Source organism: Pelodiscus sinensis, chromosome 2 (assembly GCF_049634645.1).
Source record: "Pelodiscus sinensis isolate JC-2024 chromosome 2, ASM4963464v1, whole genome shotgun sequence".
NCBI lineage: Eukaryota > Metazoa > Chordata > Testudines > Trionychidae > Pelodiscus > Pelodiscus sinensis.
This window is the reverse complement of record NC_134712.1, coordinates 58,752,603-58,778,371: the sequence shown is the minus strand read 5'-3', so window position 1 is coordinate 58,778,371 and position 25,769 is coordinate 58,752,603. Positions and strand designations below refer to the sequence as shown.

At 42.0% G+C, this 25,769-nt stretch overlaps 2 protein-coding genes across 3 annotated transcripts in view; one reads left to right on the top strand and one right to left on the bottom strand.

The window, feature by feature from the left end:
* The window catches only part of PDE7A (phosphodiesterase 7A), a 93,739-nt gene that overhangs the window by 23,476 nt on the left and 44,494 nt on the right, over positions 1–25,769 (bottom strand). The window contains exons 3-6 of one of the 2 annotated variants that reach the window (XM_006127481.4): positions 22,872–22,955; positions 3,862–4,013; positions 2,418–2,481; positions 62–157 (exon numbers count right to left, since the gene is read on the bottom strand). In XM_006127481.4, the coding sequence (XP_006127543.2) occupies positions 62–157; positions 2,418–2,481; positions 3,862–4,013; positions 22,872–22,955 (396 nt within the window). The remainder of the gene's footprint in view (positions 1–61; positions 158–2,417; positions 2,482–3,861; positions 4,014–22,871; positions 22,956–25,769) is intronic. The other variant, XM_006127483.4, reaches the window with a different exon arrangement.
* On the top strand, positions 13,214–14,836 carry LOC142827048 (uncharacterized). Its single transcript, XM_075920610.1, has 2 exons — positions 13,214–14,095; positions 14,291–14,836. The coding sequence occupies exons 1-2, from the start codon at positions 13,549–13,551 to the stop codon at positions 14,743–14,745; spliced, it is 1,002 nt and encodes a 333-aa protein (XP_075776725.1). The 5' UTR covers positions 13,214–13,548; the 3' UTR covers positions 14,746–14,836.

The following is a 25,769-nucleotide window of genomic DNA, read 5'->3' as shown; positions in this document are numbered from 1 at the left end:
GTATCTTTTAAAATGCAGTTAAGGAATAATGTTCACTTTAACGAAAGGCTATAATATTTACCTAAAAATCTACGAAGTTTCATCATATCTAACTGGAAGTGCTCTATCAGTCCATGAAGATTAAACAGGTGGAAGGTTAAGCTGACTAGACTGTTTCCTAAAAATAAAATACATATATTAATTCATTTTAAAAAATGAAACTGGTATTGCCATCACAAGGGAATTACATTTAACACCCTATTGACATCAAAAGCTGAGTATGGGACACTTCTAGCCTACTTAGCCTCATTAGCATCAGGACTACAATTGACAGATAATTTTTTTCTCCCTCTCCCTATTCTGAGGATCCCGCTTTTTTTCTCCACTGAAGATCATCTCATCTGACACTATATAAATATTTTTGTTAATCTCTAAGGTGTCACAGGACTACTCATTTTTAAAGTTACAGACTAACTTGGCTAATTCAGACTTTATCCACCCATTTCACTATATCTATTTAAATTCATGCAATAGATTACACCAGTCATTTTTCTGACAAATGAAACCACAGCAAAAATGAATAAACGGTAAACTGATTCTCTTCCACTACGTGAAAATATAAAATACCTTTCCTTCAAAAAAATGAAGGCAGAATACAGGTTGTACCTCCCCTAACCAGGACACTCTGGTCCAGCAACATGATCACAGATGTTCCTGGATCACAGAGCCCAGGTATATGGAGTCTGGCTGTGGGGCAGGAGTGTGACAGGGGGCCGGCGACACAGCCAGGAGCCCCATGTCAAGGGGTGGGGAGGCAGGGCAGCAGGGAGATCTGGCCCCGGTGGCTGGGCATTAGTGAGGGGCCAGCAGCAACTGCAGAGCTGCGGCCACGGAACTCTGACTCCAGTCACGCAGCTCCGGCCCTGGCAATGGCCAGAAAGCTCTGACCCCAGTCATGCGGCTGCTGCTCCAGGGGCAGTCAGGCAGCTCTGGCCATAGAATTAGTGGGGCCAGGCAGCAGCAGGGATGGGCTGGAGCCCTAGCCAGGGGCAGTGTTAAGCACGGGCCATGAGGGGAAGGATCTCCCCTGATCCAGAAAATCCCCTCCTTTGGGACCTGTCAGGTCCTGAGGGTGGCGGACCAAGGAGGTCCAACCTGTACTATTCTTTGGGAGTTGCCCCAGGCCCTGCTAGGTTGCTTCTTTAATTGTCTTTTCAAGGTCTAACGCTCTGACAAGATCACTCAGACTGCTGCCTCTGACTTTTTCTTCCACCATCACTCTCTAGTGGCCTCATATACTATCAACATATATTGGACCCAACCAAGTTCCACATTTCTCTAGGGTGACCCTAAACAAGATATTATCATCCCAAATACCGCACCACCAAATTCTGCCACTTCCTTTCCAATATTTTAAAAATTCATCTCTTCCTCTCCATTTGTATGACAAGATGTTAAGCCATATGCTAGCAATTCCCTATACTGATTACTATAATCTCCTACGTGCTGGTTTCTCACATGCCCATCTCTCTTTCCTTCAATCTACTGACAATTATGAGACTGGCAAGATTATTAATCTGCTATACTAATCCAATCCTACCTCCACCTGATTCCTTACATTGGCTCTACTACTTTTACATCAAGATCTTCAATTACCAAAATATCTATATTTTCATTGTGACTTCTCTGTCAACAACACTTTCTATAGTCCCTCACCAACCTGCTCTGCTCTCTGATATCTGTATACCCACCTACTCCAATTGTTTCTTTTGCCCTCTGTTCATGTATTGCTTTCTTCTACGGTGCCCCCTATACCTAGAGCTGCCTTCCTACTTTATTGATGCTTAACTCCTATTCTCCTTTAAAGCCTGCTAAGCTCCATCTCTTCTATAAAGTTTCCTGGCTATAACACACATTTCTGGGCGGGGGGGAGGGGGTTGTGTTTTTATACTGTATTCTTTTATAATGTAACTATTCTGACTTTACACTAAATTCTTCAGGGCAAAGGACGTTTTCGGCATAATTCATCCATTAGATAGAAGCCATATAGACTAATGCCTCTCTATAACTAAGAAGCATAGGTATTATGGTCTAAGTTTCAAACATTTCTAAACATATTTGATTAAAAAAGAATTAGGCTACAAGCAACTATCTGAGGGGTCTATTACACTAGCTTAAGGATATGGCGATGTAAGTAGTAACACTATTGCAACGTAACAGACTAGATTTCAGGTAACAGAATCTAAAACTTTCAAACTAAAATACCAACTGTCCAAAAACCTTTTATTAATCACAATACTAGGATAATCAATTTGTACTTTTTAAAGTATAATAAAGCAGTAAGATTCCCCTCAGAAAATTAAGTGAAATGTTAACGAATAGTTTAGAAAGAACAGTACATCACGCTTAAATGCTTACAGTAGTAGAAGGGAACTTACCATTTGTTAGCCTATCAAAAAGAAATATATCAAAATTCCATTTTCCAACTTTCTCCAGCATACACTGAAAACAAAAATATTTCTACTGTAACATTTCCATTCAATATGTCATAGTATCAATTATATCCCACAAAAAATCTACTGCTTTTTGAGACAGCTATGGATTTTAACATTTGTTACTAAAAAACAGAATCAAGGTTTACAACTTGTAAACCACATTTCTATCTCAAAGTTTTTCTATAGCTAATATTATCACCAGCTGTTTAGCACCTGTAAATGATACAAATAATATAACTATAACTAAATTATTAGTTTCATTTACAACATATAAATAAACAGCTTGTACTTGGCAGCCAATGAGCTGTCCAGTTGCATACTGAATTAGAATTACTGCTTTATTTTTAAAAGATGATTACTTTAAATAAATGCTATTACTACTTAAAACAGCTTGACAAAAGGAGAAATCTAATAAATTGATTCCAGTATGTCCAGACTTGGGGCAACAAAGTTGCATTGCAGAAATTATTAGCCATACAAAATTCTACAAATGATCACCCTCAGAGGCCAAAAGCCCCCATTAAAGTGGTACAGAGAAAACAAAAATCGAAGATATTTTGTTAGAAGAACATAAGAATGGCCACACTTTGTCAGACCAAAGTTCTGGCACAGAGGAAATGAAAGAAAAGGTAATCATCAAGTGATCCATTCCCAGTTATACATTTCCAGTTTCTGACAAACAGGCTAGGGACACCATCCTTGCCGATACTGGCTAACAGCCATTGATGGACCTTTTCCTCCATGAACTCACATCGGTTGGTTTTTTTTTTAACTTTTTTGAATTAGTGTTAAAATAATTACTTTATCGCAAGTAACATTTTTGTTTTTAATTTCAGAAAAAAGGTCAACATGAATACACTGCATTAAGGATAAAAATATATAAAAAGTGTTTTCATTTACTTCACTAAATTAAGAAGCTATGTATATAATTGATATGCACTGTATGCAGACATGCACATCTAGTTTGTTTCATAAACGTGTATGTCTGGAACTCCATGCCTGATAAAAGACAAAATTACATTTATACACCTCTAGTAGTCTTCCATCACATTTGGTAGTAGCTTTTACAAACAAACAGCAGCTTTTATAATGAGACAATCAATAGAAGTCATTGTTCTAAACAAATTAAATACCTCGTAAGATGTAGATATTCAAATAACTAGTATCTCAAAGCACTGCCAATTGGTTTGTTCTTCCTGAATGTCTATGATTCCTCTAACACACTGTTTTACGGGCTAACTTGCATAATACTGAAGCAAAATTATTCAGGGCTTTTTTTTTTGCACACAGTATAAACTCAATATATGCTCAATATTGATGATATTTCTATTGTTATAAAGCATTCACATTTTCTAATAAAAAGTAGGAGCAATTGTTAAAAACACACCTTTGCTTGTCCATTATAATCATCATCCAAAATGTTTGAGGAATTTGGAACAGTAATACCACGGAAGAAACGTGATGATCTCAAGTACCGCTGGAAGCTAAGTAATCTTCGGATATTCCTTGCAGACACAGACACTTCAATTTCAGAATTTGCTAGAAAATACAAGAAAAATAAAGTTCTTCTTAAAACAATAAATATTACAACTCTTCAATTTTAACAGCATTCACTCTAGAAGTATCAATTGTGTCTAGAATAGCTACATTCCCAGAGTAGTTCCTGAGCTATGTTTCAGAACAAAGTGTTTCCTATTTAAGCTTAAAGTAGAGAAATACATCTATAAACTGTATGCTAGTCATATGTCTTAACTAAAAATACATGTATTCTAAGGAAACTGAAGAATAACCATGTTGCACAAACACTGTCAGGTTAGACAACGGACTTATTGAAAATGGACTATCACAAAACAGTGTTGCAAATGACAGTGTTCCCCCCCAAAAAGTATAAATATGTAAATGACTGCCACCAGCCATAAAATGCTTACACACTAGAAAATGAAGTATATCAATGGTGATGTAGTGGGATATGATTTAAATGACATTATATGAAGAAGCTATAAGTGTACAGACCATCCTCACTATAAGTCCAAGATACATTCAAAAAAAAATCTTGGGACTTACAAGCGAAACTTTTTAAAGTGGGGAATTTTTTTCCCGGTGGCTGACTTCCATTTGCACAATTTTTTTTTTTGCACGACTTAAAAGCAGGGAATGGGAGGACTTATAATGCATCAGTTCCTGCATCAACAACTTTAGTGCAGAACAGATATATATTACTGGGGTGACTTATAGCGGGGATGTCCTGTACAAAAACAACATATACAAAAACCAAATCTTAAGACTTTCTTCTCCTATATTTAGGAATTGTGTTAATTTTTCAAAAGCACCTGTGATTTAGGTGCTTTTGAGAAATGTTACCCGGAAAAACTATTTTTTCCAAACATGCACCCCAATTTCTACTGATTCCTATGATATTCTCAGTGAAAATATGAACATAGTACCTTGTCAGAATACAACAGAACCCACAGACACACAATTCTTAACCTCTTTTATGAAAACAATTCAAAATGCCCCCCAAGTATTATACTCTACTTTTATTAGAAGATAACTTAGTAAAACCATTATTTTTGTGATGCTTAGTCCAGTTATACTGTCTAAAATACCATGAAGGATATTGTACCATTTATTTCAGGTACTTCAAGATCAAACTATGGTTTAAATTCTCTGAAATGATTGATATGTATTTTTATCCATAAATTGTGAAGGTCAAATTCTACCTTCAGTTTCTTTTGTACAATACCTCTACAAGCAGCTACATTTATTAAGAAAAAGTTTACTGTTCTTATACTTAAACTGGGTTTTTTTTTTCCAGAAAAGTGATCAGTAAGACCATTAGATGTTTAAAAAGCTAAGGGTTAATATGCTTATTTCCAAAATACATAGGTTTCTGTGGAAGCAGGCTCTTTGCTGGCCAGGCCTCTCGCGCGTATTGCCATCCAAGCAAAAGGTCAACTTCCCCTTGATGAAAAACCCTTACACTATGTAACTTAAAGATCAGCGACGAACAGGAACCAAAACCAGACCTGAAAAGTTAATGTAAAGTTCGTGCTGGTTGTGCTGACTGTGCCATGCCCGATAAGGCAGAAAAGGAAAAACAGGAAACCATCTCACCCCCTTACTCCTGTCACTTAACAGACAGGGTCTGCTAGCCTATCACAAAAAGCGCGCAAAAGCTTTCTCTATAAAACAGCTTCCCCTCCTGTATCAAATTGAGGAATCCCGAATAAACATTGGATGGCGGAATATGAGCCAGGTCCGAGGACTGATCACCCGAGGGCCACCTCCCGCTCACCGAACCAAACGAGTTCCTGTAGAGTGTAACGTATACCAAACATAACGAATACTAAATATGTTGTTGTTGTTGTAGTTTGTGTGTCTGTTAAATGTAAGTATTGTTATCTGAAATTGTTTAGAGGTATTGTTAAGTAATAGTGTTAAAAGTTTTAGATAAATGATTAGTCTTATAAGTAACACTGATGTAAATGTAACTGTTAATAATCCCTGGTCCCTTGTTAACAACTATTGGGATTTAGAAAAACCTCAGGGAATTTTCTTTACTGTATTGCATTTTGCTTATTGGACATTCTAATAATTATTTAGTGCCTACATATATGTAAGAAATTGATAAAATAATAATTTATACGTAGAAGCCCTTTAATAAAAGTTTAAAAGATATTTAGTAATAGTTTGCCTGTTTCTGCGCCTCCCTGGGACTAGCCACATTTCCGAACCTTTTACTTTAAACCACAGTTTCAAAGCAACAAGAACAAAAATTTATAATCTATATCTTTGTATTTTCCAAAGGGTAAATATATTAATTTCAGAAATCATTGAAACAATGCAGTTCTTAAAAATCAAACATTCTATCAATATTTTATAATGAAGGTAGAAGTTGGTCCTTTAAAAGTCAACTTTATTAATCTACTAATGCCCAAGAAAGCTACCGAGATTATATACACTCTTGTTTAGTTTGATGTATCAAATGTGTTATGGTGGATTTGAAACATAATACATGACTCTAGTAAACATTTTTAACATCAAACAGTATAAAGAATTTTAAATTACAGATAAACTACACATTTCCCAAACAAAAATTTTATTTCAGTGAAACATGTTTTTCAATTGTCTACCCTTGACTTCACCTTTTAAAAAATAAATTGTCTCTTTAGACACATTTATCAGGGAATCAAATCTTTTCACCTCTTAAAGCTGTCATGATGCAGAGAGTGAGCAGACTAACAGATATTCAGAATCTAACATTCTTTTTACTTTGCATTCTAGAACAGAGATTTTAAAGACATGCAGGGAAAAACCACAACTGACCTGTGTTGTTTCTTTTGATTATAAAGGCAATGCATGAAATACAGCTGTTTCTTGATTTTCTTTTATTTCTTTAAAATTATAGCTTAAAATATAGGAAGTTTCATATTGATTCATACCAGTAGTCTATCAAGCACTGTACCATGATTTATATACCAATGTTTCAGAGTAAAAGTGCAAAAGAGGGGGGAGGGATAGCTCAGTGGTTTGAGCATTGGCCTGCTTAAACCCAGAGTTGTGAGTTCAATCCTTGCAGAGGCCATTTAGGGATTTGGGCAAAAATTTGTCAGGGTTGGTACTTGGTCCCACTGTGAAGGCAGGGGACTGGACTTGATGACCTTTCAAGGTCCCTTCCAGTTTTAGGAGATAGGCAATCTCCATTAATTTAAATTTCTTTCATAATTGTGTACAGAGAAGTTTCTTCTTTACCACCTAAGTTTTAAATCTTGTTAAATTTATGTTTCAGTGACCTGGTTCCATTGGTTCAGTGATCTGGTTCCATTGGTAAATAAGAGGAAGCTTTATTGCTTTTGTATCAGATCTCCCTACTCAACAAATTGCCCAATGTCTTTTCTCTTTATATCATCTTATCAATGCATTTGAACAGATGCCAATAATCGTAAGAGACAATACTGAAGGTTTATGGACATTCAGCAGTGTATCAAATAACCATGATTAAAGTTAGCATTCTTCAGATATGGTAAAATTTTGTAGTATAGACTAGCACCAAGACACTTGAATTTCTCAAAGCTGCTCCTTGCACATGGAACTAGAAACATTTTGGAGAGTTATCACAGAACTTTGACCCTAAACTTTTTCTATCTAGTAATCTATATTTAGATTCCAGGACCTCCCTAAGTCACTACATATTGCCACTATACAACTTGCTGCTTAGGACTCACTAGAAGATTGCCAGGATGTCCACCATCTTCATATCCATTGACTTGCAACTGACTTTGATTCTTATCTGCTTTGTTTTAACTACCCAATCTTCAGAAACTTACTGATTACCTCTAGCTTCCTGTCTCCCCTCCCCTCCTTTCTCTCCTATTTATTTTGGGTCTGCACATCCTAAACTCATAACTCCGGTCATCTGAAGAAGTGGGCTGTGCCCAGCTCATGATACCATCTACATGTTTTGTTAGTCTATAAAGTGCTACCAGACCATTTGTTGTATCTTTATATCCAGTAAGCAAGTTATCAGTTAGCACTGTCATCTCCTATCAGCCCACCAATATTTCTAATTATCACATTTCCTATAACCATATTTTGTGCCTCAGATCTGTAGCCCATCTTCTGGAGAGACCACAGTGCATGAAGAATAAGTTACCTCTACCATTATTGCAAGGTAGCTCCCAGATAAGGTAAATGGTCCTCCCTTTCACGTGAGCTCACACATCATAACACCAATTCTCTAACTTTTACCTGAATGCGACATACACAGACAACCCCCCTTAAAGGTATTCAAATTCAAATAAAAAATCCAGGAATTTCAGAATGATCCATGATAAAAGAACATATACTGTGCACCACAAAGACAAGATTCTCTTAAAGTAATACAAACATTATTCCTAATCAACATATACAGTTCTGGCTACAGAACTTACAGTATCTAGCCAGAAATTAATGGAATCCATCCGTAAATGGTGTGCATATATTTTTATAAAACATACATATAATATTTCGGGCTTATAATTATTATAAAAATCCTTATTTCTACTTTGGGCTTGAACATTTCAGGCATCACTGTGGAAACAAGAGTATCAACTAGTTGCAGAATCTTTGGAGAACATCACTGTGCAGGAGCTGGTTAAAACACACTACCCAGTAACACCTTACATGCTATAAGAATTGCACCCACTGAAGAGGAAATAGATGAGCACAGGGGAAACGTTGAATATTGTGGGTGTGACAAGAGCCAGCTGGAGTAAAGACTCATCTTATAGTATGTCTCATGGCATGTATTTAGAGAACACTAAGCCGGAAGTCTGAAGGCATCCATTAAGCAGAGATTCAATAGATGAAAAGTGAAAAACTGTATGAAGCAGTCACTCAAAGAGAATTGCATGGAAGTAAAGTGGGTGCATTGACCCAAAAGACCTCTATTCATACAATACTATATATAACATCGAGAGATGCACCAAGAATGTATGTAATGAACTGCATCAAAAGGAAAAAGCAACAGAAACTAATACTGATTTTATTACTGCAACTCAGTTGGAGTTCATAAATTTCCTATCCATTAGTGCCTCTGAAAGGCAAGTGGTAGTACTGATGACTGATGCAGAGCCTAAGTACAAAAAAATATGTGCTTTGAATGGAATTAAAGAAGAACAAATGCTTAGCAGAATGGCTCTTAGAGCACTTACTGAGGATTACTTGAAATATGGACTTGTTTTTAGCAATACTAACCACAAAAAATGAACACTAGTAGTTAGGGATGTTAAAATGTATGTATTTATGTAAACATGTAACCGCTGAAAGATTCGCATTTGAAAAGCTGAAAAAGGCATGTTGTTCTTAAAAGTGTAATAAAGCACAGAAAAAAACCACTGTGTCATACCCACACAAAGGACAAGTTAACCACTTACCTTGTGGGGACAAAAAATGCTCAAATATGTGGCGAAATGCTTGAAGAATTTCATCATCACCTGGCTTAATAAAGTTAATACTTCATAATGTTCTGTAGAGTTTCTTTGAATTCCCAGGGTAAGGCTGACACTAGAGGTTGGTCTCCAGTAAAGCTGTAAATCAATCTAAGCTATGTAAATCAAGCAACTGAAGTTGACCTAACTTAGGTCGATTTACAGCAGCGTCAATACCATGTTGTGTCAACAGGAAACATTCTCCCGCCAACTTACTTTCCGTCCCTCGGGGAGGTGGAATACAGACATCAATGGGAGAGCTCTCTTGCATTGACATAGCAGGTCATCACCAGATTCACTAAATGGATACCATTACATCAACTGCATCAATGCCAATTTAACTGTATAGACAAGCCCTAAAATTATCTTGCATGTCACTGAGAACATAGAGATATGCTGCTAAATGCCAGATGTTTGCACAACACAAATGTTCTAATACTCTCTCTGAGACACTACCAAAGACATCTGCAAAATCCTGTTTTTGTGTCTTCTGCTTGGAACAGAATCAGTTTTTCCTTCAGGGATGTTTTGCTGTCACCAGGACCATCAGTCACCACACTGCCAGGTTTCCATGCTGTTAGATATCATATAACTGAATAGTCATGTAACCACATGAAATCTTAGCGGTTACAGAACTATTCAATAGTCCCTGGTGGCAGACCACCATTCAGTGCATTCCCAGTCCCTCTCGCAAGAAGCCCCCTGCCACCCATGCTGTATCAGAGGCAGTATCACGGGGTGGCAGCAGCCCTTTTCCGGAGGATTTCTTATTCCTACTTGAAAGGGCTTATTTTCCGGAGAATCGCGTCTAGACTGGCGCTTTTCTCTGGCTTATCCCCAAGCCGGAAAAAAGCGGAAGCCATGTAAATGTAAATGCCGTGGGGGATATTTAAATCCCCCGCGGATTTGCAATTCCGAAGTGTCTAATCTGCATCCCTTTTCCGGAAAAGGGGTGCAGTGTAGACACAGCCTAAGGGTATATCTACACTTGCCCTCTACTTCGAAGTAGGGAGGCAAATGAAGCATACTGAAGTTGTAAATCAAGCCCAGGATTTAAATATACCGTGCTTGATTTGCATGTTCCTGGCTGGTCGCTGTTTTAGAAATTCACTAGCCCGGAGTAACTGCCCGTGTCTACGCGTGGCAGTGAAACGGGAGTCCAATGTAAAGCCCCTAATTCGAATTAAATGGTAATTAGCGGGCTTGATTTGCAACTTCGGTATGCTTCATTTGCCTTCCTACTTTGAAGTAGAGGGCAAGTGTAGACATACACTAACAGATTTATTAGGGCATAAGCTTTTGTGGGCATGAAGTGTCACATTGTTCTGTAAATAACAAATGAAAAATTCCAAATTATAACATTAACATAACGAATAGATTAAATATAAAGGATTAGCACTATCTTTAATGTTTTTAGCTATACTGATGTGACTATAAAAAGACCTTCACTGGTCATCCCTTTTTTGACATTCCCCTTTGTTTATAGCACAGAAACTGAGAAGATAGAAAGGTTTTTCTAAAAAGGTGAACAATGCTGAAAATTGTTCTGTGTCAAATGAAGTAATAATATTACTTACATATCTTGTGCGGTTTTATCTAGACCAGAGAGAAAAACTATTTACTAACTTTGGTTTCTGTGACGGGGTGGATAGACCCCGCAGTGAAGGGCAGGGAGTAGCCCAGGCCCAGCTGGCTGAGAAGGCCCCAGCCCTTCCAGCCCTGCTGGGCATGCTCCCAGCAGAGTCTGGGTATAAAAGCAGAGAGAGACGTGCAGCAAGGGAAGCTGCAGGGGGAAGGAGTAGTCCAGGCTGCGCCGGTGTTTCTGCAGCAGTTGAGACCAGAGTCGCTGCCCATGCCCGACCCTGAAGCAAAGCCAGCAGCCATCAATCCCAGGGAGGCAGGACCACACTCGCAACCCGGACAACGGCCCCAGCAGGTACGGACTCTGAAGCAAATGGACTGCACGGGGACCAGGGCGTGGTAGGAAGCAGCCCAGAGCAAAGGACTAAAAGTGTGGCTCACCGTGTAGCGGCCAGATTCCCCGCCAAGCAGGCAGGAGCCATAGTCCCTGCCTAAAGGGCCCTGGGCTGGGACCCGGTGGAGAGGGAGGGCCCGGGTCCCCTTACCACCCATTTTCTCTTCCCCGGGCAATCAACCCCTGGTCCGGGAGAGGCTTCGCTGAGCAGCTAGGCCTCAAAAGCCAGATTTACCCTGACAGAGGGGCACTGACTTCTGAACAAGGCTGTTAGAGCCAGATTTACCCGGTAGAGGGGCATTGACTTTGTGGTGTAGCCAAGGGGGGGGATGAGCCCCCCAACAGTTTCCTACATCTTAGTATAAGTATAGAAGTAGTGTTGAGAGGTCTCAATGAAGGATCATTGTCCTAGATACCATCAACATAAAAGGAAGGTCCTCTACCCCAAAGAACATACAGTAAGGGGTAACAGGAGTATACAACAAATAAAGACTGCACAAGGAAACAGATTTACAACATAGGAATTTTACCTCTTCACTGTGAATTAAATGCCAACTTACCAATGGGAAACTCATTGTATTCCAACACAAAATATGTGAGGTACTTAATACATTAATAAAGTTAATTAAGAAAACAATAACCAAATAAAAAAATTCTCTAGATTACCCTATCCTTACAATAGGGATATTTTTTCAACTCTGGCTCCTCCGCCTGTTCAGTTATGCCAAAGAAACCAAGACTGCTATAAAACTGAAGAAATTAAAAACTTAGAATTAACTGTAAAGGCAACAATTCATAACATAAGATCTAACTAGCAATCCTCGTAACTGTACATCTTTCCAGACATGCCTCCATCCACCAAACAAGGCAAAAGACTAGTCAAGTGTAGAATTCTGAGAACTAGGTATCTGGAAGCAACTGCAGCTGAAATGATAATTATGGATTAATATACCAGAATGCATAAGAAAGACCAAGGGGGGGCTGTCCTGCATGTCAGCAACTGGAGCCTCTCCTCTCTATACCCAGAGAACGTAACTGCTTTAGTCAAGCAAAAGACACTTCCAGGATGGGCAAGCATATTCAATGGGCAAGCTGGCCAAGCAAGTTTCTTCAATTATCTTCCTGATGAACTGGACAATGGTTTGGAAGGTTCTCTCATCTTTTCTTGGCAAAAGTTCAGAGAAAAGTTCCTGCGTGTCCTAGAACTTTTTTGTCCTATCAAAGTAGAACTTTAGAAATCTGAAGATAATACCAGTCCCTTCTTTTACCCTTTTGGTTTTTTTGTTTGTTTTTAGCACACATAGAAAAGAACTAAGGTCCATATCCTGGCTGACAGGAAAGGATGACATGGCCTTAACTGCATAAACTTGTAATTATGAAACACCAACTAAGAAGTAGCAGGTCAGTAAAACCATGGTCATGGCCAAAGTGAGGACCATCAGGAAAATGGCTGTCAGAGTAAACCAGTAATGGGAAAGATGCCTCAAAGTTTCCAAGAAAATGAAGCCAGATGGAAGGTATACTCCCTTATCAGAAGAGCCAGTAATCTCAGTGATAGGCCCACAGAACTAACCCTAGCTCTTATACTAAAAAGTGGTTGGACAGAAAGGGACCCATTCCAAAACAGGTTTTTAGAAAGGTAGCCAGCAAAGACAGCATTAAATCTGACACTAGATGAATCTCAAAAACCTTCTATGTTATAAAAAAGATTTCAGGATAGAAGTTGCCAATAACTCTCTCAGGGTATGTCTACACTAGAAAGTTAGTTCGAACTAACGGACGTTAGTTCGAACTAACTTTCCTATGCGCTACACTAGCGCTCCGTTAGTTCGAACTTAATTCGAACTAACGGAGCGCTTAGTTCGAACTAGGTAAACCTCATTTTACGAGGACTAACGCCTAGTTCGAACTAGCTAGTTCGAACTAAGGGCTGTGTAGCCCTTTAGTTCGAACTAGTGGGAGGCTAAGGCTTCCCAGGTTTCCCTGGTGGCCACTCTGGCCAACACCAGGGAAACTCTATTGCCCCCCTCCCGGCCCCGGAGCCCTTAAAGGGCCACGGGCTGGCTACTCACTTTGTGCCAGTTGCAAGGCTGCAAGCACCCGTGCCTGCACAGCCTGCACCTGCCACAGGATGAGCCAGCCATCCGAGGGCTCCCAGCCCTCCACTGCTCCCCACGACCAGCCTGGCGGCTCCCGGGAGCCTGCCCGGGGGCGCAAAAGGCGGGCGCCCGCCTGGTCAAGTGCGGAGATCGTGGACCTCATCGAGGTTTGGGGGGAAGCCTCAAATGTCCACGATCTCCGCACTAGCCACCGGAACGCGGCCGTCTATGGACGCATGGCTGCCAGCCTGGCCGCCAGGGGCCACCAGCGCAGCCGGGAGCAGGTGCGCTGCAAGATTAAAGACTTGCGGCAGTCCTACTCCCGGGCCTGCCTGCCAGGGGCTGACCCGGAGGCCTGCCCCCACTTCCATGCCCTGGACTGCATCCTGGGGCCTCATGCCGTCCCTGCCCCCCGGGACGTGATTGACCCCGGGGCAGAGGGACCGCTCCTGGACACCGAGGAGGAGGAGGGCTCTGAGAGCCAGGAGCCTGCCGCCAGCCTGCCCAGGACCCGGGACCCCCGAGGCACCCCACAGAGCCGCTCGCCTGCATCATCAGAGGCCGGGGAGGCGTCCACCTGTGAGTACCCTCGTGTTCCCCTTATGTGTACGGGGGGCTGGGGCGAGAGGGAGCCCCGGGACCGTGCGCCTGGGCCTTGCCCATCACAGAGCAGCAGCTGGGGATCCTGCAGGGGCCCTGGCCTTGCAGAGGGGAGATGGGTTTCACACACCTGGGCCCCTGGGGTAATTGACCGCTGGTCTTCTTGCACCACAGCTGCAGCACCGGGGCCTGCAGGGCGCACCACACCGCCTGCAGCAGCCGCCCGCGCCCGGGCAAGCAGGACAGCCAGGAACCAGGAGGACTACCAGAGGCGGCATCTCCGGTTCCTGGACCGACAGCTCCGTCTCCAGGACCACTGGGTCCAGGAGGACCTCAGGCTGCGCCAGAGGAGTCTGGAGGCCCTGGAGGAGCAGGGACGTGCCCTGCGAGGCCACCTCCAGAGCCTGCTGGACCGCTTTCCATTTCCTCCTCCCCCTGCTCCCCCTCTTGCTCCCCCTGCTCCCCCTCTTGCTCCCCCTCTTGCTCCCCCTGCTCCCGCTCCTGCTTCCGCTCCTGCTTCCTCCACACCCCCTGTCCTCTCTGCCCCCCCCTCCACAACCATTCCCCACCGACGCCCCCGGACCCGCAGTGTGGCGAGACGGGAGAGGCACCCAGACTCCCACCCCTGAGCTTTCCTTTCCCTTCCTCCCTTCCCTCCCCTCCCCTTCCAGCTCCCTCGTCCCAGGTTTCCCCCTCCCTTCTCCCACCTTCATTCCTCCCTCCCCCACCCCAGTTCTCTGAAATAAACAGACGTTTTTGTTTGAAAAACAGGTGTCTTTATTGTACAGTAGATAGGGAGGGGAAAGGGGAAGGGGGGGGGGGGGGTAGGGTGGAAGAAGGCCCCGGTGGGGCATGCAGGGAGAGGTCAGTCCTCCTCCTCCTCCACCAGGAAGCTCTCCCGCAGGGCTTCCCGGATCCGGATGGCCCCCCGCTGGGCTTCCCGGACGGCGGCGGTGCGGGGCTGACCGTAGTGTCCAGCCATGCGGTCAGCCTCAGCCATCCAGGCTGGCAAGAAAGCCTCCCCCTTCCGCTCACACAAATTGTGGAGCACACAACATGCCGCCACCACGGGAGGGATGTTGTGCTCGGCCAGGTCCAGACGGGTGAGGAGGCATCGAAAGCGGGCTTTCAGTCGCCCGAAGGCCCCCTCCACCACGATGCGGGCCCTGCTCAGCCTGTTATTGAAGGCCTGGCGGGAGGGATTGAGGTGCCCCGTGTAGGGCTTCATGAGCCACGGCTGCAGTGGGTAGGCGGCATCCCCCACCAGGCAGACGGGCATGTCCACATCCCCGACCCTGATGTGGCGGTCGGGGAAGAAGGTCCCGTCCTGCAGCCGCTGGCACACGGAGGAGTTCCGGTACACCCGGGCGTCGTGTGCTTTGCCGGACCAGCCCACATTTATGTCCGTGAACTGTCCCCGGTGGTCACACACGGCCTGCAGGATGACGGAGAAGTACCCCTTGCGGTTCACGTACCGGGACGCCTGGTGTTCCGGGGCACGGATGGGGATGTGCGTCCCGTCGATGGCCCCCCCGCAGTTGGGGAAGCCGAGGGCGCCGAATCCCCGGATGACGGCATCCGGGTCGGCGAGGCGGACCACCCTGCGGAGCAGCACCCGGTTGATGGCCTTGACCACCTGCGGAGAGAGACACAGCAAAGCGTCAATCAGTGGGGCGCCCGGGTGGCTGGGAGCATTCATGCCCTGGCAGTGCCCCGCGCCCCACTCCCGGAAGCAACCCCCCTGGCGGCGTGTAGTACGGCCGGGACAGCCCGACCCCTCCGGTGCGGGGCGCCTTCGCCTCCTCCCGCCCCCCCCCCTTTGTCCCTGGGGCGGCCCATCCCCTCCTCGCAGCCCCCCTCCCCCCCGGCTCGGTGGCTGACGAGCGCCGTACCTGCATGAGCACTGCTCCGACAGTGGATCTCCCCACGCCGAACTGGTTCCCGACGGATCGGTAGCTGTCCGGCGTGGAGAGCTTCCAGAGGGCGATGGCCACCCGCTTCTGGAGGGGGATGGCGGGCCTCATGCGAGTGTCCCTTCTTTGCAGGGCAGGGGCGAGCCACTCGCAGAGCTCCAGGAAGGTGTCCCTCCTCATCCTAAAGTTCTGGGTCCACTGTCGGTCGTCCCAGTGCTCCAGGACGATGCGGTCCCACCAGTCGCTGCTGGTGTCCAGACGCCAGATGCGGCGGGGCACGCCGGTGCCGGGGCGCCGCCGCGGCTCCTCCACGGCCCCCAGGGCGGCCAGGCGGAGAGGCAGGGGGCTGACGTTCCCCAGGTGGTGCCAGGCAGCCTCGAGCCATTGCTGGCAGGCTTGCAGCAGCAAGTCCAGAACGTGCACCAGAAGGTGCAGGGCGAGCCGTGGCTCCATGTTGCCACCTGCGGCGGTCCCCCCCGAAGGGAAGCACCGACACAGACGGGCACAGAGACCAACGCTTTGCTGTCCCTCGGCGAGGTTGGCAAGCAAGCAGGAAAAGCTGAGAACCGGCTGTCCAGGGGGGTCCCTTTAAGCACGAGCCTCAGATAGCCTCAGACAGCAGCCACACAAAGCAACTGCTGACCTGATGCCCTGCCAGAACCGGTTTCAGCTGCCCTTAAATGCCCTCCTGCGTCCAATCAGTGTGGACGCGCTAGTTCGAACTAGCAAAACGCTAGTTCGAACTAGTTTTTAGTTCTAGATGCGCTAGTTCGAACTAACTTAGTTCGAATTAACTAATTCGAACTAAGTTAGTTCGAACTAGCGCTGTAGTGTAGACGTACCCTCAGATATATTAATTCTAATTATTTTTGCTGGCTTCTTTATAATAGGTCTGCAAAGAGAAGGTGTTCAAAACTTAGAAAATTAATAACATTTTCTGAGATGCTCATCCTCATTCTCCACAGAGCAAGAGTCAAGAAATCTTCCCTTCAAAGAGGCAAAGTGAACTTGCCTTATTTCAAATCTTCATAATCATTGGATTACTGTATGGGACAACTTCTGGCTTACTCATTCAGCAGAAGACAGCTACATAGAAAGTCTCTTGAATGCAAGACGTGTATTATTCTGCATCTTTTCATTACTTCTTTCATGAAAATAAAATATTATCATAACCTTTGATCATTCAGAAGCCTTCTTGTGTGACCACACTTGTGGAGTTTACCTTAACTTCTTAATGGGGCAGGCTACCTGCAAGTTTACTCATTTCTAAAAGGTTTGGCTCATTCACTCTTCCATCTATCCCAATGAAGAGGAACTCTAAGGTTCCCTTACCTAAATTTGGTGCACCATATCTAATCTTTCAGGGTAGGAAAGATTAATTGAAGCATGTTATGCAAATGTATATCTATGTATACCAGTTTTTCTTTCCATTTACTTACTTTTATAAAGTATAAAAAAAAATCTTCAAGGCTTCTAGTGACATCATAGCTCCTAGTAACACAAGCTAAAAGTTTAGAAAAAGTAGGTGATGTATATAATTGAAAGCACTGAAGATGGGTTTAGATTGTTTAATTTTGAATAGGCTGACATTGCCACCCCATTCTGTACATTACTTATTTGGGGATACAGCTCAGAAGGTGTCCAAAAGGCTTCAGCTTCATCATCATGGCTGGGAACAGATCTTACATCTGCTGCACCTCCAGAATCTGGCATCAGACCATTGAGTCTTTATCATCCTGATCTTGAAAGATGCTGTGATCAAACCAGGGCAAAGAGAAGAAGCCAAATTACATCACTACCTCCATCATGTTTGGCAAAATCCTGATCAAATACCACCAAGTTGTGAAGCTTGTGCTACTGTTGCCACTGCCTCCCTCATATTCCATTTTTCTTTACCACCTTGTTTCTCTTCTTTGCCATCTTCTTTTTGTGTCTTCTGTCTCTGAAGCAATCTGTTTTTGCTGTCCAAGACAAATCCACCTTTTGTGACTCTGCTGTGAACCTATTACCAGAACGGAAAACTAAAAACAATGCCTTAAATAGAATTTGCCAGATCTCTGAGTGTGTCTAATAAGGACACATGCTATGCTTTGCAATTTCCCAGCAGTTATTTTGCAAGCAAGAAAGCAAGAGAAAATACCATTTTCCTTCTTCCTTCATGTTTTAAGTGTCTTGTTTTTACTTAAAGAAATAAGAGTAAGACTTCAATAACCACTGGTCATCTACACTAACTTTCTTCTTACAAAAAAGGACACTTAATATCTCTGTAAGATTGTCAAGAAAAGTCATGATAGTGGGGCAGCCAACCCAAACTGAATGACACTGTGGCCCCATGCAGAAGGTCACAACTCATGGAGTCGGAAGAGCTTGCTCTCCAAACCTCCTATTCTTCACCCCCGCCTCCAGGATCTACCCTTCCACACTAGGACAATAATAGGTTTGTAGTGAATGGGTAGAGTTTTCATATATGAAAGGCAAAGACAAAATTCAGTTGATGGTTGCCAAAAAAATTAATTTAGTAAAAGATTTGGAAGACCCCAATTTAGCAGGAGTAAAGGAAAACACTATTTTCCAGAAAGACAGGCAACCATTTTGCTGTTCTCTCCTCCCCACATCTTCCAGCTATTAAATAATGGTTGTATGGAAACCTGTAGTTCCAACCTCACATGAACTAGAGCCCAGCTTAACTGATTAGTTAATGTTGACAGGGTAAAATACATCACTGGGATAGTGTAAATATCATCATTATAAAATGAGAAAATTAAGAGTATAGTGTAAAAGTAATCCAAACACATTAAGGTCTGCAAATACACAGATTGGACACCCAAAGAAACATGAGGAAAATGAAGACAAAATCTAATATATCTTTAAAAGTGAGTTTAATCTAGATCAGGATCACAAAGACTAATGTAAAAAAATACTGTTGTGTATGATGTTGCTAAAGGTCAGAATTAAGATTGTGTGGGTTCCCAGAAAACCTCTTAATGGTTATGGACAAAGGGCAATCAAAGTAGAAACTGTCAGACACTGAAATCCCATTTTAGGCATGAACGGTCACATTTAGCTGATTTCATGCAGAGGGTAATAATAGGAAGTTAGGTTTTTGCCTACATGAAGAAGCAGCAAAGATAAAATGAGATGCTGTGTCTTCCAAGACCTGGTGTCCTATATAAGGATCTTTTCTAGAAATTTGGGACCTTAAAAGGTAATGAGTGGGCTTCAAAAAATGTCACCAAGACACCAAAGTAAAATCCATAGAGTAATGTATGCCAGAATGCAGGATCTTAATAAATGAGAATAAAATCCTGAAACAGGTCATGAAAATTAACTTCTAGCAAGCATTTTGACAGATTCTTGCAGATGGCTTTTTCTGATTGGGTTTCTTATGTCAGTGGAGGTACAGGTGTAATAGGCATGGGTGTCAATTAGCATCACTGACCCTTCACTCTTAAAGTTCCTAAAAAATATGCAATCAGTAGCAAGTGGGTATTTTCATTCCTTTTTCTTAAAAGGAACTAGAGGTGATCCAAAGAATTACAGGCCAATAAGTTTTACCCTACTACCGGATCAAATAGGTTGAAATAATTAATAAATTCTACAATATGGCTATGTTTTAATATGGATAAACCACAGCAGAGTCTCTATGGGAAAAATTGTGTCTCTCAAACAGTTAGAATTCTTTGACCTGTCAAGAAAAGAAAAGGTAAAGGAACAAACTGACAATTAACTAAAAGGCTTGTTTCAATGTCTAAATAAAATTCTTCACAAAAGACTATCAAAGAAACACAAGTTATCACTGGTGAAAGGCAAGTATTGTCACGGAGCAAACTGGCTAAGGGAAAAAACAAAGCAGCAATGTAAGGTCATCATGACAGATGAAAAGTGGTATGATCCAAAGTTGGGAACTAGGACCAGTGTAATTATTTAATATATTAATGATATGGGAAAAAATGAAAAAGTAATAATAATAGCAAAATTTGCAGGTGACAAAACGTAAGTTAGTCAATGCAAGAGAAGATGAGAAACTCCAGAGAGGCCTAATAAAAGCTATAGAATTGGCAGTTCAAACTGGCAGTTGAAACTAAATTTTCACATATACAAGCCTGAAAGAAATAATTGGGTCATATACACTGCAGGGTTCTAAACTAATTAACTATTCAGGAAAACGACCTGAATGTCCCTGTGGATAGCTAAACATGCAGAAGTGGTTAAAAAAGGAAACATTGAGATGCTTAAAGAAAGATAAGGAAAATAATTATGAATCTAATATAATGCCTATACATGTTATTCCTTCACCTAAATACCATATCCACTTCTACTTCTGTTATATCCTCTTTTAGGAAAAATCTGGAAATACTTATATTCTAGATGAGTATTTTATAAGTCAAAAGATTTCCTTCCATAGACTGAGAGGATCGGTAGTCTTTAAAGGAAAAATTAGTTGGTTTTGAGCAGGATATGAACCCAAGTTCACTTTTGCCCCTGAAAGGTCAAATCAAATATGCTGATTTGGGGTGATACAAGGAAATTTCTCAGGAAGGTCTTAAAGACACGTACTGGCAACATCTGGAGAGCAAGTACAGACTATTTTCAAACATCTTTTCTATAGAAGAATGGACCTGAAGGACTCTCTCCAAATTTGCCCCAGGCAAAAAAACCACAAGTTTGCCTGCTCCTCTCAAATAGTAGTTTTATTCAATTGGGGAAAATTTTCAAGGTCCTTGTTATATGTGACACTAAATACAGCTATTCTTCCTACTAAATCCTCCTGGAATCACCAGAGAAAGAAACCGAGAGAGGGCTAAGAAGAAGAAGTCAAAGGTAGTCTCCCCCAGAGACTGAATTTGTAACAAAGTACACTATATGTTTGCTTGAAAAGCGTGGGGAAAATCCTGAACAGGACTGCAGAGAGGAAAGAAGAAAGGAAGCATTTACTTTTAGTTGATACATGGCAGGATTACAAATGAAGAAATCTGGGTGGAACCCATTTATTTTCAGAGAAATTACAAGGAAAATAAATATTCCATGGGATAGGTGTCTGAAACAAGGTGCAGCTTCCCAATTTGGCCTGGGAAGAGCTAGGGAACTGTGCGTTTACAAAGCCTACAGCAGCTGGATCAAGTGAAAAGTTGTAGCCAAGGAACTTCTTGATACCAAGTTTAAAGCTACTAAAAGTCAGGTTCTCAACCTGAGTGAGCAAAGACCAGAAATCTTTTCTCCTGAGTCTGATGGACAAATATTAGACTGATACAGTGATAAACACAATACATAAATCTAGATAGCAATGCCAGACGGGTTATTTTTTTAAAAAAATACCCTGTTTGTATAAATTTGTCTATAAGAATGTGAAGAATGTCAATGACTTGCATTCACAAAATGTATTTTAAAATTTAATATTAATAAAATTGCATATTACTTCTACAATGTCTTATTTTGCCAAACATGAAAGGATTACCACTTTTTAAAAGGAATGCTTTTGTGACAAAGTCTAAATTCCTCTCCACTGGAGCATTCAGTTCATCATACTCTTCAAACTTAGTTTTCTCACCTGTTTTGTGAAACTTTAATAACTAGTTTTAAGGGGTTTAGACTGCCAATTGGACCAACTTTAAAAATAAATTAGTACAAGGGAGGAAATAACTGGAACAGGTTTGTTTGGTTTTTTGTTGCCATTATCATTTAAGTCATTACAAAAGCCACATTTTAATGAGAGTCAGAAGATTTTTTCCATCTTTTCCCATTCCACTTAAACACATTTACAGAGCTGTACTGATATCTGTGACACTAATCTACATGGATACTTTGGTAACAAGACATTTAAACTCCCTTTCCTATTTGTAAATTTAATTTATTAGTTATTTTAAAGAGTTAAAATTTAAATTATCTGCATATTTACTGAATATTCATTTTATTGTGAATAAAAATAAAAAATAATGCCTATTGCCGATATAGCTGTTTTCATCAATAGATCTCACAATGCTTCATAATCTTTCAATGTATTATCCTCACAATAGCCCTATGAGATGATTCCCTATCACCCACATTTTACACGTTGAAAGCTGAAGCATAGAGGGGCTAAATGGCTTGCCCTAGGTCACAGAGGAAGCCCATGGGAAGCAGAAAATTGAACCCACATCTCCAACATCTTATGCGCAACTGTCCTAACCATTTGGACTATTCCGTAGATACTGAAAATTTTGTCCCTTTATGCTATGATTAAATGCCAGTATGAATTCATAAGAAAAACAAAAATAATTAGTACTGTAAACTTCAGTCAGAATTGGCCTTTTAAAAAAAACTAATTAGACTTCCTAACAGTTTTTCAAGTAAAAAAATGTTTAAGGTCGTTATTTTCTTATGCTGCTTTAAATTTTATTTAAGTTTGATTCTGTTTGTGCTAAATCAATGGAACCTTTAAAAATATTCAGAGACACAGAAACCTACTTCATATCTTTTCAATTCTCATCCTATGTGTAAGGTCACTACTTCCAGAACCATCTTTGTAAAAGCTGGAAAAATACTCATCTCTTCCAAGCAAATAATAAGTGCATCCATTGCTGGATACAAGAGGATACCTCACTTCATTCAAAAACCTGTGTCTGGTCTTGATGTATTCATAACTATACTTAAACTATAGAATAAAAAAGTAATACGGAGCACTTAGAGCCTTCTTTACTATTTTTGGAATAACAAGGACGAAGTGATGAAAATATTTTTCTGAACAGTGTAAGAGTGGTTTCTTTTTACATAAGCAGCTTACTGCATTAATTTTTAGAGGCCCAGAAGTTGGAATTAATGGAAGCCTTCATGTATTTGTGATTTATCTGCTTTTAAATACTTACAGTGAAAAATACGGAAATCAATGTATGGATGAGAACCTCTTCTTTCTGTTTCAAATCCTGCCCGACTTCTTACTCGCACATCTCCTAGAAATAGGGTCAAGAGTGAAATAAGAGTGGAAGAGCAGCAGAGGTAAAATGCAATTCAACATAGCTGCAAGGACTAAAAAGTCATGTACTTAGTGAAGTAGGATTATTTATACAAAAAACCTACTCAATGCTTTTCATTTGAGAGGTGATGTTACAAAACAAAGTTTGAAGATTTGTTAAACATGCAACTGCATGCTTGTTGTCATCTTCTTTCCTGCCTAAGCATATGTGGCAAGCAGTCAGATAAAATTAAAAACATTTGACTACACCATTATGATGAAAATGCATCTTAATGTGACAGGAAACAAGAATATTAAAAGTTGATTTGTCCCTCAATTAACACACGAAGCAGGAATATTTATATAGTTCAAAAGATTCAGCTGCAAGAAATTGTAGCTTTTAGCAAAATACCAGTTACCATCTGTTCTCATATTAAACAGAACATTTCCCAAGTAGCAATTACTTACTTGTGCTCAGCTATTTGAACATTACACAAGGTCCTATTAAAAAGACCAAATCTCAGTATTAAAATTTTAAAGCTTAAGTATACTTCTTGATATTTGCTACTGCAACTAAATGAATGCTATACTGGATTTCTTAACTTTTGTTGATTTCTGCATTTGTGTTTATCAATTGAAAGCTGATCAGATGTAAGTTACTTTACTAATTCGTTCATTCAGACAAGAGAAATCTCATTAGCTCTTACATATACATCAATGTAATATTATGTTTGTCTCAAATCTAATTCAATGTTAATACATTAGAACAGGGGTGGGGAACCTCCGGGATATGGGCCGCATCCGGCCTGCCAAACAATTTAATCCAGCCTGGGGCAGGGAAGGGGTCCAGCGTCTGTGAAATGCTGCGGGGAGTCCCAGGGGCTGCTTTAAAAACTTTCCCCTGTCTTCCCTGCAGCATGCGGTGGACACTTCCTGTTCCTCTCCTGGTCAGAAGGTAAAGTTCCACATGTTGGAGCTCCAGGTTTCTGTGCTTGCTGCCCTCCCCGCTCCCGCAGCTGCCAAGAGGAGGCAACTGTTAAGGAGGCATGCAGGGACCAGGAAGGAAAGGGGAGGGGGAAATCCATCCCTGGAATGGGAGGGGAAGGAAGCCCCCGAACCGCCTTCCCTGCATAGGGGAGGCCACAGCGAGGCAACCTTCTCTCCCGCCTCACCACCTGATCTCTTTCCCGCATTAAGGTGGCTTCATGCTGCCAGCAGTGACCCCTTAACAGTTCAGGAGGTGTTGGGGGCAGGTGGAAATCCCTTGCAGGAGTGAAAGGGAAAAAACCCTCCCCTCCCTAGCCCCTTCCCCCCATGGGGTGCCTTTAGGGAGGAAGGAATGGCCACAGCTGGGCAAGGAAAAGCAAACTCAGCCACCACACTAAAATTTGAAGGAACGAAGGAAGGCAGATATCAAGAGGGGGTTGGTTTGTGCATTTTTTTGTTTTTGCTTCTCACTTTTGTGGGCCCCCCCCCCCCCCCGCTTATATCTCTGCAGGGGTATGGCTACACTAGCTACCCTAGTTCGAACTAGGGAGGCTAATGTAGTCATTCGAACTTGCAAATGAAGCCCGGGATTTAAATATCCCGCGCTTCATTTGCATGTTCCTGGGCGCCGCCATTTTTCAATGCCCGGTAGCTCGAACTACCTGCCCGCGGCTACACGCGGCACGGGCTACGTAGTTCTAATTAACACTCTTAATTCAAACTACCGTTACTCCTCATTGCAGGAGGAGTAAAGGTAGTTCGAATTAAGAGTGTTAATTCGAACTACCTAGCCCATGCCGCGTGTAGCCGCAGGCAGGTAGTTCGAGCTACTGGGCATTGAAAAACGGCGGCGCCAGGGAACATGCAAATGAAGCCCAGGATATTTAAATCCCGGGCTTCATTTGCAAGTTCGAATGACTACATTAGGCACCCTAGTTCGAACTAAAGTGGCTAGTGTAGCCATACCCTGGGTTAGTGGCCCCTGACCCCAAAAAAGGTTCCCTACCCCTGCATGAGAACATTGTCAAAATTGCTCTATTTCTATTAGTGAAATACTGAATATATACAGTATTACTGTCCTCTCCGCAAAGAAATCAGTTTTAGTGTAAATCATAATTAGGGATTTAATGGGTATGACAAACACTACATTTAAAAATTAGGAGAACTAAAGAAAAATCTGCAGCTATTTAAATTCATTGTGTTGAAATCGTTCCATCTCTCCGTCTGCTTCTCCAACTAATTTATTCATAGTACTAATTTAGGCACCTTATTAAATGAAGTAACAAATCACTTAACTAAGGTCAGAACTGTAGCTGAAGATACTAAAACTTTGTGAAGACATTTAAAAGTGTCCATCCTACAAACTGCTGTAGGATGGATAACTCTGCAGAAATGTTATACAGTTAAACACCATTATTTGGCAATACCTAAAATAACACACTTTATGTAAGTAGTATCTTGAGAGGTGCAACGTGGCACTACGACAAAAATGAAAAGACCCAAGTACTACTCACCATATATTATGAGAGAGAGAGAGAGAGGGTATGTCTACACTACAGCACTAATTCGAACTAACTTAATTCGAATTAGTTAATTCGAACTAAACTATTCGAACTAGTGCATCTAGACCTAAAAACTAGTTTGAGTTAGCGTTTTGCTAATTCGAACTAGCATGTCCACATTGAGTGGACCCTGAACCGAGGTTAAGGATGGCCGGAAGCAGTGCCGGCAGGGCATCAGATTAGGACTTAGAACGTGGAGCTGCTGTCTCAGGCTAGCCGAGGGCTGTGCTTAAAGGGACCCAACCCCCACCCCGGACAGACAG

Excerpts from the sequence above, each read along its gene's own strand:
- LOC142827048 (XM_075920610.1), top strand. The coding sequence starts at position 13,549 with ATGAGCCAGCCATCCGAGGGCTCCCAGCCCTCCACTGCTCCCCACGAC. Across the intron at positions 14,096-14,290 it reads GGCCGGGGAGGCGTCCACCT|CTGCAGCACCGGGGCCTGCA; the intron begins GTGAGTACCCTC and ends CTTGCACCACAG.